Source organism: Ornithorhynchus anatinus, chromosome X5, assembly GCF_004115215.2.
Source record: "Ornithorhynchus anatinus isolate Pmale09 chromosome X5, mOrnAna1.pri.v4, whole genome shotgun sequence".
Classification (NCBI taxonomy): domain Eukaryota; kingdom Metazoa; phylum Chordata; class Mammalia; order Monotremata; family Ornithorhynchidae; genus Ornithorhynchus; species Ornithorhynchus anatinus.
The window spans coordinates 7,219,913-7,237,862 of record NC_041753.1 but is presented as its reverse complement, the minus strand read 5'-3'; the positions used below and the strand labels follow the sequence as shown (position 1 = coordinate 7,237,862).

Genomic DNA, 17,950 nt, shown 5'->3' with positions numbered 1-17,950 from the left:
CCGGCTCCGCCACTTGTCAGCTGAGTGACATTGGAGAAGTCACTTAACTTCTCTGGGCCTCAGTTACCTCATCTGTAAAATGGGGATTGAGACTGTGAGCCCCATGTGGGACAACCTGATTTCCCTGTATCTACCCCATTGCTTAGAACAGTGCTGGGCACATAGGAAAGTGCTTAACAAATATCATCATCATCATCAAGTGCTTTACCATTGCCTTCTGTGAGGAAAACACAATAGGGGCTCAATAAATACTATTGATTCTATACAGAAGCAGTGTGGTCTAATGGATAGAGCATGGACCTGGGAGTCAGAAAGTAATGGGTTCTAATCCCGCCCTCACCACTTGTCTGCGTGACCTTGGGCAAATCACTCAACTTCCTGTTCCTCAGTTACCTCATCTGTAAAATGGGGACTGAGACTGTGAGCCCTATGTGGGATAGGGACTGCATCCTACCCGATTTACTGTATCCAACCCCAGACTGCCTGGCACATATTATCGTGCTTTCCCAAAAGCTTAGTCCAGTGCCCTGTACACAGTAGGGACTCAATAAATACCATCGATTGATTGGGAGAGTACTATAGATTAAGTACTAGAGAAGCAGCATGGCTTAATGGAAAGAGCACAGGCTTGAGAGTCAGAAGGCCCTGAGTTCTAATTCCAGCTTGGCCACTTGTCTGCTGTGTGATCTTGAGCGAGTCTCTTTGCTTTTCTGTGTCTCAGTGACCTCATCTGTAAAATGGGGATTAAGACTATGTGCCGCACGTAGTACACTGACTGTATTCTACCTGATTAGCTTCTATCTACCCCAGTGCTTAGTACAATGCCTGGCACATTGTAAGCACTTAATACCATTAAAAAAAGCAAGTAGACTAATTGAAATATCTATTCTGGGCTCCCCATGGTGGGGCAGGGTAGGTCGGGGTCTGCTCCCCCACAGAGCCCTACCTAACTCATCCATCCTTCAACTGGCTGTGGGTAGGGAGTGTGTTCTATTGTTCTCTCCCAAGCGCTTAGTACAGTGCTCTGCACACAGTAATTGCTCGATAAATATAATTGACTATCTGCTGCTAACCTTTGACAGCTAACCACTAGGGTACCAGTATGGCGTAGTGGATAGAACCTGGGCCTGGGGGTCAGAAGTTCACGGGTTCTAAGCCCAGCTCTGTAACTTGCCTGCTGTTTGAGCTTGGGCAAGTGACTTCATTTCTCAGGGCCTCAGTTCCCTCCTCTGTAAAATGGGGACTGAGACTGTGAGCACCATTGTGGGACAGGGACTGTGTCCAAACTGATATTCTTGTATTCAACCTAGTGCTTAGCACAGTGCCTGGCACATAGCAAGAGCTTAACAAATACCATTATTACAACGCTGGAGGCACTCCCTTCCTTGGGGCCCCCACCCCTGCCCTCTTCCCCCTGAACCTCCTCGATCCCTTCTGAACCCTGGTGGGCCTCCAGACTGATCCCCGCTCCCCACTTACTTCCCCCACTTACTTCCCGTGCTGTGTACTTGGGCAAGAGAGACTCTGTGGATCATGTTGAGTCCAAGTGCTTAGTACAGTGCTCTGCACACAGTAAGCGCTCAATAAATACAATTGAATGAATGAATGAATGGTGGGTGTGGGGGGGTGTGTTGGGGGGGGGTCCAATGTAGGGCAGGGGGCCATGGTTCAGTTGCACCCCAGTCTGGGCTGGCTTTCCTATTCCCCCTCCTGCTCCTGCTGGTTCCCAGCTCTCCCTCCTTAGGGGGTGGAGCAAGGGGCTTCAGTACTACTTCTACATATGATTTTCATCCGCCTCAGCATGACAAATCTGCTCTTCCCCCTCCTACTTCACCTCGTTGACCCCCCCACTCCAACCCAGCCCACACACCTTGCTCCTCTAACACCAACCTACTCACTGTACCTCTGTCTCCTCTATCTCGTCGCCGACCCCCTCCCCTATATCCTCCCACTGTCCTGGATTGCCCCCCTCCTCATATCCGACAGACCACCATTCTCTCCTCGTTGTGGACATGGAATGTCAGTTTATTGTTGCATTGTACTCTCCCAAGAGCTTAGTACAGTGCTCTGCACACAGTAAGCGCTCAATACTACTGAATGAATCCCATCTCTCCAAGAGGCCTTCTGCTACTACGCTCTCATTTCCGTAATTCCCTCTCCCTTCTACTTCGTCTCTGCACTTGGATCTGTCCCCTTTAACCACTTGATATTCAACCCACCCTCAGCCCCACAGCCTTTATATTCATAATCTGTAATTTCTTTTAATGTCTGCTTCTCCCTCTAGACCATAAACCTCTTGTGGGCAGGGACTGTGGCCAACCTGATTAACTTATGCCTAACCTCAGTGCGTAGAACAGAGCTCGACACAATGGAAGTACTTAAGAAAGACCATTAATAATAACCAATTCTGGTACACTGTAGTCTCCCAAGCGTAGTACTTTGCTCAGCGTACTAGGACAGTACTCTGCATACAGTAAGGGCTCAATAAATATCATTGATTGATCCTTAAGGGGAGGTTGGGGACAGGGCAGAAGGTGGAAGAAACAGTGGGGGGCTCAATACAGAAAGGTGTGGGGGGGCCTTGGAGGATCCCGAGGGGAGGCATTTGGGGGTATCAGGAGGAAAGGCGGGGAGCCCTAGGGAGGAGACAGTGGGGGGATTTTGGAGGAGGTAATGAGGGAGTCCCCTGGGAGAGAGGGAGTGGGGGGTCGTGGGGAAGGTAGGGGTGCCCTAAGGTGGGGGCAGTAGGGTACTGTGGCGGGGGTGGGGGAGAGTAGCAGTGGGGACCATGGGTAAATTCTTTCCTGAGGCTGTTGGTCCTGGATCTGACACAAAACCATGAGACTGAAGCCCAGGGTGATCCCACCCCCCTCTCCCCACAGTCACACCCCTCCACCATCTCCTTTTGTGAGGGGTTGTCTCCGAGGCCTATGTGTCACTGAGGCAGGAGAGGAGGTACAGGAGAGGCAGCAGGGTCAAGAGGAGCCCCCGCCTCCCTTCCAAAATAACCACGCCACACGCACAACTTCAAGTCTCCGTCTCTTCATCTCGCTCTCTCCAAAAAAAAATAAATCGCAGAAGGCGGTAGCGCTTTGAGATCTCCCCCCCCCACCCACTCCCCGCATGTGTCCCCCACCCGCCCTCCACCCCCATGGCCGTCCCCCCCACCCCTCCCCCCCAACCCAAAACGTCCCAGAAAAAAAGCCACATTTAAACCTTCGAGTCATGCAACTGGCAAGAAAAAACATGAGGGAGAACAAACCCGAAGAGAAATGAAACTGAGAAGGCGGGGGGAACGGGGTGGGGGGGACGGGATGGGGACGGGCGGGGGGTGGAAACAGAAAGAAACTGAGAGAATGGGGCAGGAGAAGAGAATGGGGCCCCTCGCCCAGCGCCCCCCCAATCCTCTGTCCAAAATTCTGGCCCTCTGACCTGGCGGAGCCCCCGGTGGAGTTGGGGAGGGGGCTGCGCGGGCCCAGTCCGCGGTGGAGGGGGAGGGGGATCGGGGGAAGGTTAGGCCAGGGACCCGGGGCGGGGGGCGGGGGGCCAGGCGCCTCGCTCTCCGGTGCTCCCAGCTCCGCTGTGCTCCTAGGACCCAGGCGTCCTGCCGAGCCAGCTGCTCCAGAGGCAGGGGTCCCCTGGACCGGAGGGAGAGCCCCCTAGGCTCTCAGGTAAAGGGAGGGGAGGGGGAAATAAATAAGGGAGGGGGCGGGGGCGAGTCCAGGCTTCGGGGAAATCAGAGTCTCTCTCGGGCAGGAACCCAAATGTAAGGGCCGGAGAGTTCCTCGATGATGCGCTTGACTTTGTGGTAGATTTCCTCGAAGCTCTCGCCCTCCACGATGGCTGCCCGTGGTGGTGGTGGTGGTGGTGGAGGAGGAGGAAGAAACAGGAGGAGGAAGGTGGTGAGGACCCAGTTATCTGGGCCCCCCAAGTTCTCCCTCCCGCATCCCACCGAGCACCCACCACACCTGAGAAACACTCTGTGAACTCTTGCTCCAGCTTGGTGGCTCTGTCGAAGGCTTTGCGGGCTTGTTCCTCTGTTACCCGCTTGTTAATTTCTCTGAGGTGGGGAAGGGAGAGGGAGGTCAGGGAAGCTTTGGAGGTGGGGGAGGGGTTTCACCACCCCCTTCCCAGGGCCTGCCTGCATCCGTGTGGACCAGACAAGACTACGATTCTGAGGCCTCTCTGCCTCCTCCAGCCAGGCCTCACCGAGTGATCCCCCAGCTCCCCAAGGGGGTCGATCTTTTCAGTCAGTTGGGGCGATTGATTAAGCGCCGGCTGTGTGCAGAGCACTGTATTAAGTGCCTGGGAGAGGGCATTAGAATAAGCAGACCCGATCCCTGCCCTCGAGGAATTTATAATCAATCTGGTGGAGAAGTCAGCAGATAAAATACAGGTAGGGGAAGTAACCGCGTATAAGGATCTGGATATTAAGTACTGCGGAAGTAGGGGGTAGGGTGAGTACATAATGATAATGATAGGGATAATAACGACGATGATAATAATAATAGTACTTGTTAAGTGCTCTTTGTGTGCCAAGCACTGTACTAAGTGGTGAAGCAGATACAAGATGATCAGGTCGGATACAGTCCCTGTCCCTCAAAGAGCTCAGTCTTCGTACAGGGGAGAATGGGTAATTAATCCCCATTTTTCAGATGAAGAAACTGAGGCACAGAGTAATAATAATAATAATGTTGGTATTTGTTAAGCGCTTACTGTGTGCCGAGCACTGTTCTAAGCGCTGGGGTAGACACAGGGGAATCAGGTTGTCCCACGTGGGGCTCACAGTCTTAATCCCCATTTTACAGATGAGGGAACTGAGGCACAGAGAAGTTAAGTGACTTGCCCACAGTCACACAGCCGACAAGTGGCAGAGCTGGGTTTCGAACTCATGAGCCCTGACTCCAAAGCCCGTGCTCTTTCCACTGAGCCACGCTGCTTCTCCAGAGTAGTGATGCGGCTTGCCCAGGGTCACACAGCAGGCAAGTGGCAACGACGGGATTAGAACCCAGGTCCTCTGACTCCCAGGCCCGAGCTCTTTCCCGAGTGCTTGGGGTGGGGTACAAACTCAAGTGTTTGGGTGTTAGTACTGGGGGAAATGAGATGGGGAGATGATAAGTCAGTCAAGGAAAACTTCCCGGCGGAGATGTGATTTTAATCGGGTTTTGGGGATAGGGAGATCTTCAGGATACGGAGGGCGGGCACGTAGCCAGAGTAGACGGCGAGGGGCGCCCCCTAGCGAGGCCTTCGCCTCTCCCGCCGGAACTACAACTCCCATCAGCCCCTGGGGCCGACACCTCCCTAGGGCGGGCGTCCGGCTGCCGCGGGGGCCGCTGGGAATTGGAGTCCCCTCGGCGGCGGGGCGGGGCGGGGTACTCACAGAACGTTCTCCAGGGACTTGGGCCGGATGAAGATGGCGATGGGGTGCAGGTGGGCCGCCTGCAGGCGCCGCACGGCGTTAGCGGAGACGTCCAGGATGCAGTGCTTCCCCTGCGTCAGGCGCCGGGGGCGGGGCCGGGCAGAGAGGCAGGGCAGGATAGCGGGGACGGGAAAGGGCAGGACGGCCGATGGGGAGAGGAGGAGGAGGAGCAGGCCGGACAGGTGAAGGAGGAGGAGGAAGAGAAGGAGGGCCGATCGCAAGGAGGAGAGGGAGAGGTCGAAAGCGGGGCAGAGATGGAGCCCCAGGGCCAGCCGGGGGCGAGACACAGACAGAGAAAGAGAAAGAAGGCGCGAGTTAGAGGGCGGCGGCGGCGGCGGCGGCGGCGGTCAGGAGAGGGCGCCCTGGCGTCCGGGTTGGGGCCGGCCCCTACCTGCTCGGCCACCTCGCGCACGGATTGGACGCTGGTCCCGTACAGGTGGCTGTTGTACTGGCCCGCCTCGATGAACTTGTGGGCCTGGATGTCCTTCTCCATCTTCTCCCGCGAGGCCACAAAGTGGTAGTCCCGCCCGTCCACCTCGTACTCCCGCTTGGGGCGCGTTGTGTCTGTCGGGGTGCCCCCAAACAAAGCCCCCCCACCCCCCGACGGCGCCTGGGTCACGGCAAGGGGAGGGGCTGCAAAAGGCCTACAACTCCCAGAAGCCCCCGAGGGCAGAAGCGGCTCTATACCTAGGATGGCAGCGCCCCGGGGGCTGATGGGAGATGTAGTCCGAAGCCCTGACCTCCCCTTTCCCGCCCTCACGCTCTCCCCCCCCCCCCCCCCCACCCCGGCAGCAGGGAGACCGACGACTCCCAGAAGCCCTCGGGAGAGCTGGGAGTCCGTCCCGGGGGATGATGGGAGTTGAGATGTGGCCCTCACCAGCCCCCACGGGCCCTCCGGGACTCACGGGGGACGCAGGAGCCGAATTTGTCGGGGAACTCGGAGAGGAGGTCATCGTTGGCACGGTCCTTGGTGGGGCCCAGGATGATGATGGGACGGGCGTAGTGCACTGGGGAGAGAAAGGGGGCCGATCAGGGGGGTCGGGAGGGCTCGGGGCGGGTGGGACACGATGGAGGGGGCGGCGGGGGCTCACCTTCCATCTGCGTCACCGTTTCGTAGCTCAGGACTGAGTCTTCTCGCCCTAGGAAGGGAGTGTAGTCAGGAAGGGCTCTGTGGCCACCCCGCCCCAACCCTCGGCAGACCCCAGGTCCCTCCCTGTCTGTTTATGGTTGTATTGTAGTCTCCCGAGCCCTTAGTACAGCGCTTTGCACACAGTAAGCGCTCAATAAATGATTGATTGAATGAATGAATGAATGAACCTCCAGGTGCACACACCCACCTTGAGATCCTGAACTTGAGCCCCAGTCCTGAAAGGACAGAGAACAAGTGACATCACCCCAGGCTCCTCCCTACTCCCAGGCTCTGCCCCCCAGATCCCCCTCCCCCATCATCTCCCTTGTCCCAAACTCCATCCCCCACCCCCTACCCTGGGTCCCCATTTCTCACAAGCCTGGATCCCTCAGTGCGGGAATCCCACCCCTCCTGGCTGACCTCACTCCCTGGGCTCCATCCCCTCCCCACTCACCTTGGCCTTCAATCTTGACCATTCTCGTCGCTCCACCCTGCAGGGAGAGAAGGAAGGATGGGGAGGTTCAGAATCTTTTCTCAGCCCGGCCCTCCCGTCCCCCAGCCCCCAAACCTGCCCCTCCACCTCCCACCCCACAGCCCCCCCCCCCCCCAGGTGGGAGGCTGGGCCCTGCGACTTGCAGGAGCCCCTGGGACGCCAGCCTCTCCCTTCTTCTCTGGGACCAGTGGCAACTCTCCAGTCTGCCCTACCCCAACCCCGTGATGACCCCTCCATCCAGTCCCAGGTAGCAGAGAAATTGCTAACGTCTAGATGGTTCTGTAACTTCTCCATAGGAGCGAGGTGGGTCAGTCCAAGGGCTGAAAAAAGTAGTCATCCCTCTCGGTTGCTCCTCCACTCCCCCTTTTTTCTAGTCCCCGAGTACCCCCTGAGAAGAATTATGATTTCCAGAAGACCCTGGGGCAACCCCTCCACCTCCTGGAAAAAGATCTAGCCCAGAGGTTGCTGGGAGTCTTGCTCCCCAGTTTCCTTTGGTGGTCTCAAGGCAAGCGGAATGAGAAAATCACTGATCCCAAACCCGCTTCTCCCAGTTCTGCTTCCCTCAGGGACCGGCCCCTGAGAGAAGCCAACAACGACAACTCTCAGAAGTCCTTGAGCCAACACACTTCTGGTCCAAAGGGACTGGATCTCACCACCTCCCTGTGCCCTCTCCTGCAGCACCGTGGGTGGGCTTGGGGCCGGGGAAGAGATAGCCAACCCACCCAGACTTGGTACCCAAGAACTGTAATTCCCAGTAACCCCCGGGGTTATCCACTGTCCCCTCACCGCCGCTTGCTTGGGATGAAGCCGATGTCGTCGCTCTCGCTGTCGGGTTGGACCCGCCGCGCCTGCCACCATTCTTCGTCGCTGGCGTCAATCACGTGCAGGACGTCGCCAAAGCGGAAGCTCAGGGCCTGGCTCAGGAAGCCGCAGTCCTTGGTCTTGTCGTAGTCAAACAGAGCCCTGGGGGGGGGGGGTTGTCATGGGGATGGGGGAGAGTCTCAGCCCCTTCCTCTCCGTCCATTTCTGGTCAGATTCCTCCCCCCACTGGGGCTCCATTCCTCTTGACCCACCCGCTCACCTCTCCCTCAACCCTTCAACGCTCACTCCCCTCAGAGACCACGGGGCCCCTCGGCCCCCAGCCCTTGGCTCTCTGCCCCACCCCCAGCAGCTCTTGGCGGGTCGGACGGGGACTGGGGAGGCATTCATTCATTCATTCGATCATATTTATTGAGCGCTTACTGTGTGCAGAGCACTGAACGAAGCGCTTGGGAGGTTACTGTGTAACAATAAACAGACACGTTCCCTGCTCACAATGAGAGCAGAGGAAGACCCGGGGGAGTGAAAAAGAACGAGAGCAGAGTGAGGCCCAAAGCCAGAGGGGATGAGAGGAGGGGCAGCGTGGTTTAGTGGAGAGAGCATGGGCCTGGGAGTCAGTGACAGGGTGGCCCAGTGGGAAGAGCGAGGGGCTGGGAGGGAGGGGACCTGGGTTCTAATCCTAGCTTGACCACTTGCGTGCTGTGTGGCCTTGGGCAAGTCACTTAACTTCTCTGGGCCTCAGTTTCCTCATCTGTAAAATGGGGATGAAATACCTGTTCTCCCTATTACACTGTGAGCACTGTGGGGGATGAGGACTGTGCCTGAGCTAATTATCTTGGATGTATCCTGGTGGCACGTGGCACAGCACTTGGCCCATGGTAGGTGCTTAATAAATGCCACTGTAGTTGTTATTATTATTACTGGGGATCCTGACCTGGGCCCTAGGGTTTTAATGGGGATGGGTGGGGAAGACTTAGGGCGGGGAGACCGACCTTGGGCGTGGGATGGGAGGGTGGGAGAACGTGCCCATAAGAGCAGGGGTGGGGGTTCTGCCGAGGGGAGGTGGTGCTGCGAGGACCGACTGATTGGTACCATTTCAGGAGACTGAGGAAAAACTGGCTGAGGGGGCTGGGGGAGAGACGGAGGGTGCTGGGGTGAAGCTGAGGGATCTGGGAGCGGCTGAAGGGCTGTGGGGACGGTTAAGGGGCTGGGGAGAGGCTGAAGGATTGGGGAGAGGCTGAGGGGCTATGGGAGAGGCTGAGGGGCTGTGAAGAGGCTGAGGGCTGTGGGAAAATAGGGGACGGGAGTGTCAGGGGAACTGACCGGATGTAGAAGCCACGCTTGGGATTGCTGCGCAGCGAGGCTGTTCCCGAGCCCAGGCTGCTGTTCATCAGCTGCTCCCGCAGGTCATGGATCTTGGCCTCGAAGCGGCTGTACTCTGGGGAGGGGGCCGAGGGAGGGGGATGAGTCCCCTAGTGTCGTTTCCCTCCCACCTCCAGCTCCCTCATTCCCAGCTCCCCAGACTCCCACAGCTCCCTGCCCCCGCCCTGGCCCCTTCATTCCTTCTCTCTCCCTTTCTCTATGAGCCAATTTCCTAGTGAGTGACCCCTTGGGCTTCTGGGCTGCTCTGACCCCCCAGATCCTCTGCTGACTTGCTTGGGCCCACCATCCTTCGCTTCCCAACCCCGGAATGGAGCTAAGGGCTCTTCTGCCCGCCGCCCACCTCCCCAGCACCCCCCATTACCTTCTGGCTTGTACTGGGCGATGATGGTGACGGTTTGGCCGGCGTTCTTCAAGGCGATGGCCGCCTGCTCGTGAGTGGCGTTTCGGAGATCGACGCCGTTCACCTGGGGAGGCCGGGAGCGTTGGTGGGGGTGGGGGGAGCAGGGACCAGCCGGCTGGGGACAGGGCATTCTGGAAAGCTGGTGGCTCCGGGCAAGGGGATGGTGGCAGCAGGGGCCCACTGGGCCTTACTGAGGTCACATCTCCTCAGAGAGGCCTTCCTCAATTAAACCCTCATTTCCCGGCTCCCTCTCCCTTCTGCGTCGCCATCTATGTACTTTGGGTCTCTGGCATTCGCCACATCCTCAGCCCCTCAGCACTTATGTCCATATCTATAAATTCTTTATATTCACATCTGTCTCCCGCTCTAGACTATAAGTTCGTTGTGGGCAAAGGGCGTCTAATCAACTCTGCTGCATTGTCTCTCCCAAGTTTAGTCCAAAGCTCTGCACCCAGAAAGCACTCAATAAATGCCATCGATTAATGGTCAGTCTCCCCCCGCTGGACTGTAAAATTGTTATGGGCAGGGAACACGTTACCAGCTCTGTCGAATCGTCCTCTCCCGAGCGCTCGGTCCAGTGCTCTGCACACTGTAAGCGCTCAATAAATCCCATTGATTAATGTCTCTCGTCCCCCTCTACACTGTAAGCTTGCTGTGGGCAGGGAACATGTCTACCGGCTTTGTCATTTCATCCTCTTCAAGCAGAAAGCGCTCAATGAATCCCATTGATTAATATCTGTCTTCCTCTCTGGACGGTAAGGTTGTTGTGGGCAGGGAATGTGTCTACCAGCTCTGTATAATCATCCTCTCCCAATTGCTCGGTCCAATGCTCTGCTCTCAGTGAGCACTCAATAAATCCCATTGCTGCTGCGCCCCCCCCCGGCGCCTCCCGGGGCCGGGTTTCCCCTCACCGAGAGGATCTGGTCGCCCTTGCGTAGCTCCCCGCTCAGGTCAGCCGGGCCCCCGGCCAGGATGAAGGAGATGAAGATGCCCTCGCCGTCCTCGCCGCCCACGATGTTGAAGCCGAGGCCCGTGGAGCCCCGGTGGATCACGATACGGCGTGGTTCCCTGCCGGGGGAGACCGAGTCACGACCTGCAGCCGGAGCCGTCCCCGACCCCTCCCTCCTTTGTCATTTATCTATTTCATTATTTTTTGAGGTGTTGGTTAAGTATCCACCCGAGCGCTTGGTACAGCGCCTGGCAGATAGTGCTTAACAAATTCCACAATTACTATTATGTGCCAGGCACCGTAAGCTCATTGTGGGCAAGGAATGTGTCTGTTTATTGTTATATTGTACTATCTCAAGCATTTGGTATAGTGCTCTACCCACATTAAACACTCAATAAATATGATTGACTGACTGAATACTAAGTGCTGGGGTAGAGACAAGCTAATCAAGTTGGACGCAGTCCCTGTCCCATGTGGGACTCCCACGCTTAATCCCTTTTTTACAGAAGAGGGAACGGAGGCATGAAAAAGTGAGGTGATTTTCCCAACATCCCATGGCAGACAAGTGGCGGAACTGGGATTAGAACCCAGATCCTACTCTCGCCTGGTCTATATTGCAGCTGACTTCTCATCCACATCCTGCCTCTGACCTGGAACACCCTCTCTCCTCACATGCGACAGACGATTACTCTCCCCCTATTCAAAGCCTTATTGAGGGTCCATATCCTCCAAGAAGCCCTCCCTGACTAAGCCCTCCTTTCCTCTTCTCCCGTTCCCTTCTGCGTCCCCCTGACCAGCTCCCTTTATTCATCCTCCTCTCCCAGCCCCACAGCACTTATTTCCATTTATTTATTTATTTCTATTCATGTCCGTCTCCCCCTCTAGACTGTCAGCTCGTCGTGGGCAGGGAACATGTCTGTTGTATTATTCTATAGTCCTCTCCCAAGCACCTAGTCCAGTGCTCTGCACACAGTAAGCGCTCAATGAATATGATTGACTGGCTCCCTAAAGGCCCCGCCGTTGCCTCCCTCCTCCCCAAAGGACCCAGGCACCCCCATCCCCAGCGGGTACCTGGGGATGTCCTCTTCGCCCAGCAGCTCCTTGGAGATGGGGGAATAGTGTCGGGGCGAGGTGGGCGTCAGGGCCTGGGGGTAGTCCGGCCCTAGGTAGCTGCTGTGCCCCATCTCGTTGTCCAGATGCTGGGAGTACGCTGTGGGGGGTGGCGGGGGGAGAGCGGGGAGGGGGAGGGGGTGCCGGTGGGTGGTGGGTGGGAGAGACCCGGACCCCAGGGCGGGGGTGTGGGGGCAGTTTGGCGGAGGAGGTCCCATCTAGCGGGGGCAATGCGGGCACTAAGGAAGGGAGGACTTGGGGAAGAGGCCCCGGGCGTACTAGTGGGGTGAGGTCTGCGGGGGCGGGGGGGTGAGGAGGAGGCAGGGGAGACCCTGACAGGGAAGAGGGCAGGGGAGGACCAGCGGGAGGGGGTGGGGAAGGGGCTCTCACAGGTGGTGAGGTCCGGCGGGGCGTAGGCATCGCCCAGGTAGGCATTGCTGGGCTTAGCCACCTTCAGGTAGACGACGTCGTACGTGTTCTTCAGTGCAGCCACCGCGTCCTCGTGCATCACGTCCTCCAGGCCCACGCTGTTCACCTGCCCGACGGACGGAAGGACGGAGGGACGGTGGGCGGGGGCCGGGCTGGGACGTACCCTCGGGGACGGGGACGTTGCCACGGCAGAGGGGTCAGCGTGGGTGGCCCATGGCGGAGGAACCATGGTGGATGGAGCCGGGGTGGACGGGGTATGGCAGAGGAGTTATGGTGGCCTTCCCAGACGAAACCCCACTTTTCCTCATCTCCCGCTCCCTTCTGTGTGGCCCTGACTTGCTCCCTTTGCTCTTCCCCCCGTTTCCAGCCCCACAGCACTTATGTCCATAGCTGTCATTTTATTTATTTGTATTGATGTCTGTCTCCCCTGCTCTAGACTGTGAGCTTGTTGTGGGCTGGGAATGTCACTGTTTATTGTTGTACGGTACTTTCTCAAGTGCTTAGTCCAGTGCTCTGCACATGGTAAGCGTTTAATAAATACGATTGAATGAATGAACGCTTGCCACATAGTGAGTGCTTAATGGATACCACTATTATTCTTATTTTTGTGGGGTTAGAGACAAGGGAGAGGGGGATTAGAGATAGCCAGCAGACCCCAGCTCTCCCCAGTCAATCCGTCAAACAATCAATGGTATTTATTGAGCCCTTACTGTGAGCAGAGCACTGTACTAATAATAATTATGTTATTCGTTAAGCACTTATGACGTGCCAAGCACTGTTTTAAGCACTGGGGTAGATACAAGGTAATCAGGTTGTCCCACCTGGGGCTCACAATCTTAATCCCCACTGAACCTATGAGGTAACTGAGGCACAGAGAAGTTCAGTGGCTTGCCCAAGGTCACAAAACAGGGTTAGAAACCACGTCCTCTGACTCCCAAGCCCTCGCTCTTTCCACTAAGCCACGCCGCTTGCTTGGAAGAGGACAACAAAAGAGAGTTGGTAGATTTGTTCCCTCCCCACGACGAGCTTAGAGTCTAGAGGGGGAGACAGACCTTACTATGAATGAACAGCTGATGGATATGGACCTAAGTGCCGAGGGGCTGAGGGAACGGGGCGAGTAAAGGGAGTAAATCTCAGTGCACGGGTGACGCAGAAGAGAGTGGGAGAAGAGGAAATAAGGGCTTAGTTGGAGAAAGCCTCTTGGAAAAGAAGTGCTTTTAATAAGGCTCTGAAGGTGGGGAGAGGATTGGTCTGGCGGATACGAAAAGGGAGGGCTTTCCAGGCCAGAGGGAGGGTGTAGGCGAGGGGCCGGCGGCGAGATAGATGAGATGGAGGTACAGTGAGTAGGTTGGCATTAGAGGAGCGAAGTGTGCTGGCTGGGTTGTAGTAGGGTTGTAGTAGCAGGGAGGTGAGGTAGGAGGGGAGGAGGAGATGGTAAGGAGTTTCTGTTTGATGTTTCTCCCCACCTTCAAGGACCTTCTGAAATCACTCCCCCTCCGAGAGGTTTCCCCAATCCACCCCCAGTTCTCCGGCTACCACCACGTCAATCTGACGCCCCACACCTACGGCCCCGATTAGACTGTAAGCCCGTCGATTAGACTGTAAGCCCGTCAAACGGCAGGGACTGTATCTGTTGCCGACTTGTTCATCCCAAGCGCTTAGTACAGTGCTCTGCACATAGTAAGTGCTCAATAAATACTATTGAATGAATGAATGTCCACACCCTGCGCCATTCCCCTACCATTTAACGTCTGCCTCCCCCTCTAGACTGTAAGCTCCTCAAGGGCAGGGACCGTGCCTGCCATCTTCATCAGTGGCATTTATGGAGCACCTCCTGTGTGCGGACCACTATACTAAGCACAGTCCAACAGAGCTGGTAGACAGACAAGCAGCGTGGCTCCGTGGATAGACCTGGGCCCGGGAGTCAAAAGAGCCCGGGTTCTGATTCCGCTCCACCACTTGTCGGCTGTGTGACCTTGGGTGAGTCATGTCACTTCTCTGTGCCTCCATTACCTCATCTGTAAAGTGGGGATGAAGTGGGGACTGTGAGCTCCAGTCGGGACAGGGACTGTGTCTTACGCGATTTGTTTGTATTCACTCCAGCACTTTGTACGGTGCTTGGTACGGAGGAAGTGCTTAACAAATACCATGATTATTATTACTATTATTAAGGGTTCCCTGCCCGCAAAGAGCTACCAATTCTGTTGGATTGGACTCTCCCAAATGCTTAGGACAGTGCACCACACAGACTAAGCGCTTAAATCAACACCACTGATGGATTGACTAATCCTCTATCGTACTCTCCCAGGTGCTTGGTCACAGCCCACAGAAAGCGCTCAGTAAATGACGTGGACGGATGGATTGGCGTGATGCGGGATGGGGGTGAGGGTGGGACACCCCCTCCCCCCGGCGCCCCCTCCCACCTACGTGCCCCCAGCCCCGCCCCCACACTCACAGCCAGGATCTTGTCCCCGATCTGCAGTCGCCCGTCCTTGTGGGCGGCCCCGCCCTCAATGATCTTGGTGACGTAGATGCTGTTGTCCCCGGGGATGTGCTGGTTGCCCACGCCGCCCGCGATGCTGAACCCCAGGCCTGGGAGGGCATATAATAATGGTATTTATTAAGCGGTTTCTATGTGCTGGCACTGTGCTAAGCGCCGGGGTGGATACAAGCAAATTGGGTTGGATACAGTCCCTGTCTCACGTGGGGCTCCCGGTCTCGATCCCCATTTTACAGATGAGGGAACTGAAGCCAAGAGGAGTGAAGCTACTTATCCAATGTCACCCAGCAGACAAGTGGCAGAGCTGGGATTAGAATCATTAGAACCTATGACCCATGACCCATGATCTTCTGACTCCCAGGCCCAGGCCCATGCTCTAGCCACTATACCACGCTGGGAGGACGGGTGGGGGAGAGGGAACAAGGGGTAGAACAGAGGCTGATGCGACCAGGTTGGGGGTGGCGGGCACGGGGGAGAGGCCCGGGCCGGCAGGGCAGAGACAGAGGAGGGAGGAGTGAGGGCCTGCGTCTGCAGAGGGTGGGGCCGGAGGGGGGAGTCAGGGCTGAGGGAGAGGTGAGGGCCGATGGAGGGGCGGAGGCGATGGAGAGGGGTGGGTGATGGAAGGGCATGGCCAAAGGAGGGCAGGATAGAGAAAGAAGTAGATGGAGGGAAGGGTGCCAATGGAGGGGGGGAGGTGTCAAGCGGAGGGGCACGGCCAAGAGAGAGGCAGGGCAGGTGGAGGGGCAGGGCCTAGGGAGAGGCCAGTGGAGCGACAGGGCTGGGGCCGCTACCTTTGGGTCCCTTGATGAGCTTGATCTCCATAAGCTTCTCTGCCGGTGGTTTCCGGCGCATGACGTAGAGGCGGACGATGGAGCCAGCCTCCTTCAGGGCCTCCACCGCCGCCGAGTGGGTCACCTCCCGCACGTCCACCTCGTTCACGAACAGGATGCTGTCGTTCACCCTGGGGGGGCGGGGGGGAAGGACATCGGTGGAGCCGGAGAGTCCCAGGTCTGCCCTCTTGGCTCTGCCCCTTTCCCGTGCTTCCCATGCACCGGGCCTCAGCTCTTTTTTCAAATGGCCCTTGTGGAGCCACCCCCCCAGGTTGAAGGGCAGAACGCCAAGGGCTCAGAAGGGTGCCCACCACCAGCAGCGGCTGGTCGCCCGCTCCCCACCGACCATCCCCGTCTGCCTTTCCCAAACCAGGCCCCGGGCCCCCAGGGCCCCTCACCTTAGCCGGCCGTCCTGGGCCGCAGCCCCTCCGGGGATGATCTTGGTGATGAAGATGGAGGGGTCGTCGCCGATGTGGGGGTTGTCGGTGCCCCCCGCGATGCTGAAGCCCAGGCCGGAATTCCCCTGGAGGGGGGACAATGTCGTCGGACACCTCGTCTCTTCTAGGCCTTCCGCCCCAGACCGAGCCCCAGGACCGGAGGATGGGGACCCCCAACGAAAGGGAGGGGCGGGCGGGAGGGCACCCCCTCCAATGGGAAAGGGGGCAGGGAACTGTGGGGATGGGCATAAGGGTACAGTGATCGCTCACTCACCCGTTCCAGGGTGATCTCTTCATACTCCATCTCTCCCTCCGTCCCATTCACCTGCGCTCACACCACCGAAACCAGAGACCCTCAGTGAGACCCCCAGGGGGGTGGGGCCGCCGCCTGCAGTTCCCCTCCCAAAACCCGAAAACCCCTGCCCCCCTCCCTGTCAGTTCCCCCTAGCAGACCCCGATGGGGAGACCCCCACCCCTTCAGTCACTCACATATCCCGGGGCTTCAAGGGTGTCCGTGTTGACAATCACGGGGGGAGAGTTGGCCTGAGGAGGAGAGAAGGAGGAGTCCGCTGGAGCCTCAGAGGGAGCCAGCCCTGTCCCTCCTCAGGGTTCTGCCCCTCTCCTGTCCCCAAATCCCTCCCCTCCTCTTCCAACCCAGGTGTCCTGCCCCCTTCCCGACCCCTCCCCCTGCCCTCCCAGCTCTCCCCTGCCACCCGCCCCCCCACCCCCGCTCACCCCCAAACCTCCAATCCCCTCGGGGACTCGGGTGGCCTAATTAGCCGTCAGTTTGGGACGATGGGATCTTGGGGCAAATGGTGGGGAAGCAGAGTAGGCCCAATTCCCCGAGGAGGGGGCTTCTGAGAGAGAGAGAGCTACTATCCTGCCTCCCCTTGCCCAGGGAGGACGATTGAGATCGGTGGGGGTGGGGGCCGGGGTACGAGAAGGACAGCCCAGTGTGTGTTTGAAATCTAGAGAGGGAGAAAGCCAGACACAGAGGGGATGAGCAGATGGTGTACGGGGTGGGGGGGAGGGGAAAGGAGGAGGGACTGTAAAGGGAGGGGGCCTTATCACCGGATGTAACGCGGTGGGTGTTACACGCCTCACACGCGCTGAGTACACACGGGGCCCTGTGTCCATCCCCCGACCCCCCTCCGCCCTCCCACCTGCCTCTCCCCCTCCCCACACCCGAGCCCCACCTCCCCCCAGCCCACTACCCCGGTTCCCTGAGGGGACCCGGGAACCCCGCTCCCCGGTCCTCCGCCTCCTCCCTGGGTCCCCTCCCCTCCTGGGTCCCAGGAGTCCGGGTTTCCTCCCAATCCCCGCCCCCCAACCCCGGATCCTCCATCCCGCCCCCTCGTCCGTCGCCCTTGCTGCTTAGCAACGGTAACCAGGGCCACGCCAGGGGAGGCCCGGTCGCCACAGCAACGGCGGATGGGGGGGTGGGGGGGGTGGGGGGAGACCCTCGTCTCCCAGGAGGCCACGCGGGGACCCCGCACGGCCCCGCCCACCCGGGCCCGAGGCCCCGCCCCCTCCGCGGTTAACGCGAGGGGACCGCCGCCGCCGTCAATCATCCCGGGAGCGCATCTCTCCCCCTCCCCCCGCCTCACCACTCCGGGAGGGGGACGGGGACGGAGCGGCATCCGGGTCCTCTTTCCCGCCCCGCTTTCCGCCCCCAGCCCCTACCGTGGCGCGCGCCCCCTACTCTCCCGCTAAAAAAAAAAAGAAAAGAAAAAAAAGAAAAAAGGATAAAGGGGGGAGGAGGCCGGGGCCGTGACGTCACGCCCCGGGAATTGGGGGCGGGGGAGGGGAGGCGGAGGGGCGGGGCTCGGTTGTCATGGCACCGATTCCCTGCGTTGGGCCGGGACGACGGCTCCCCCGGTTGCCGGGGAACGGAAGCCGGGTCGACGGTCGCCCCGGCAACGGATAGAGGGAAGCCGTTGGCGGAAGGGACCGGAAGCGCTCCTCCTCCTTCTCCTCTCCCCGAGGTCCTTCCCCCTGGGCCCCCCCCCCACCGCCCGCCCTCTGCAGCCCCCCGCTTCCCCGCCCCCTCAA

The 17,950-nt window shown here is 58.4% G+C and overlaps 1 protein-coding gene across 6 annotated transcripts in view; it reads right to left on the bottom strand.

Annotated features, from left to right (window-relative positions):
* Positions 1-3,205: 3,205 nt before the first annotated feature.
* Positions 3,206-17,950, bottom strand: part of DLG4 (discs large MAGUK scaffold protein 4) — a 31,551-nt gene continuing 16,806 nt past the window's right edge. For 2 of the 6 annotated variants that reach the window (XM_029055316.1, XM_029055317.1), the window contains exons 3-21: positions 16,388-16,441; positions 16,173-16,223; positions 15,860-15,984; positions 15,423-15,592; positions 14,587-14,723; positions 12,093-12,237; positions 11,664-11,802; positions 10,555-10,711; positions 9,605-9,707; positions 9,184-9,298; positions 7,828-8,004; positions 7,003-7,039; positions 6,757-6,784; positions 6,511-6,558; positions 6,325-6,426; positions 5,811-5,983; positions 5,381-5,490; positions 3,969-4,060; positions 3,206-3,843 (exon numbers count right to left, since the gene is read on the bottom strand). In XM_029055316.1, the coding sequence (XP_028911149.1) occupies positions 3,737-3,843; positions 3,969-4,060; positions 5,381-5,490; positions 5,811-5,983; positions 6,325-6,426; positions 6,511-6,558; positions 6,757-6,784; positions 7,003-7,039; positions 7,828-8,004; positions 9,184-9,298; positions 9,605-9,707; positions 10,555-10,711; positions 11,664-11,802; positions 12,093-12,237; positions 14,587-14,723; positions 15,423-15,592; positions 15,860-15,984; positions 16,173-16,223; positions 16,388-16,441 (2,070 nt within the window). In that variant the 3' untranslated portion in view covers positions 3,206-3,736. Of the gene's footprint in view, positions 3,844-3,968; positions 4,061-5,380; positions 5,491-5,810; positions 5,984-6,324; positions 6,427-6,510; positions 6,559-6,756; positions 6,785-7,002; positions 7,040-7,827; positions 8,005-9,183; positions 9,299-9,604; positions 9,708-10,554; positions 10,712-11,663; positions 11,803-12,092; positions 12,238-14,586; positions 14,724-15,422; positions 15,593-15,859; positions 15,985-16,172; positions 16,238-16,387; positions 16,442-16,633; positions 16,910-17,581; positions 17,630-17,950 lie in introns of those variants that run through there. The other 4 variants (XM_029055319.2, XM_039910799.1, XM_029055318.2 and 1 more) reach the window with 4 other exon arrangements.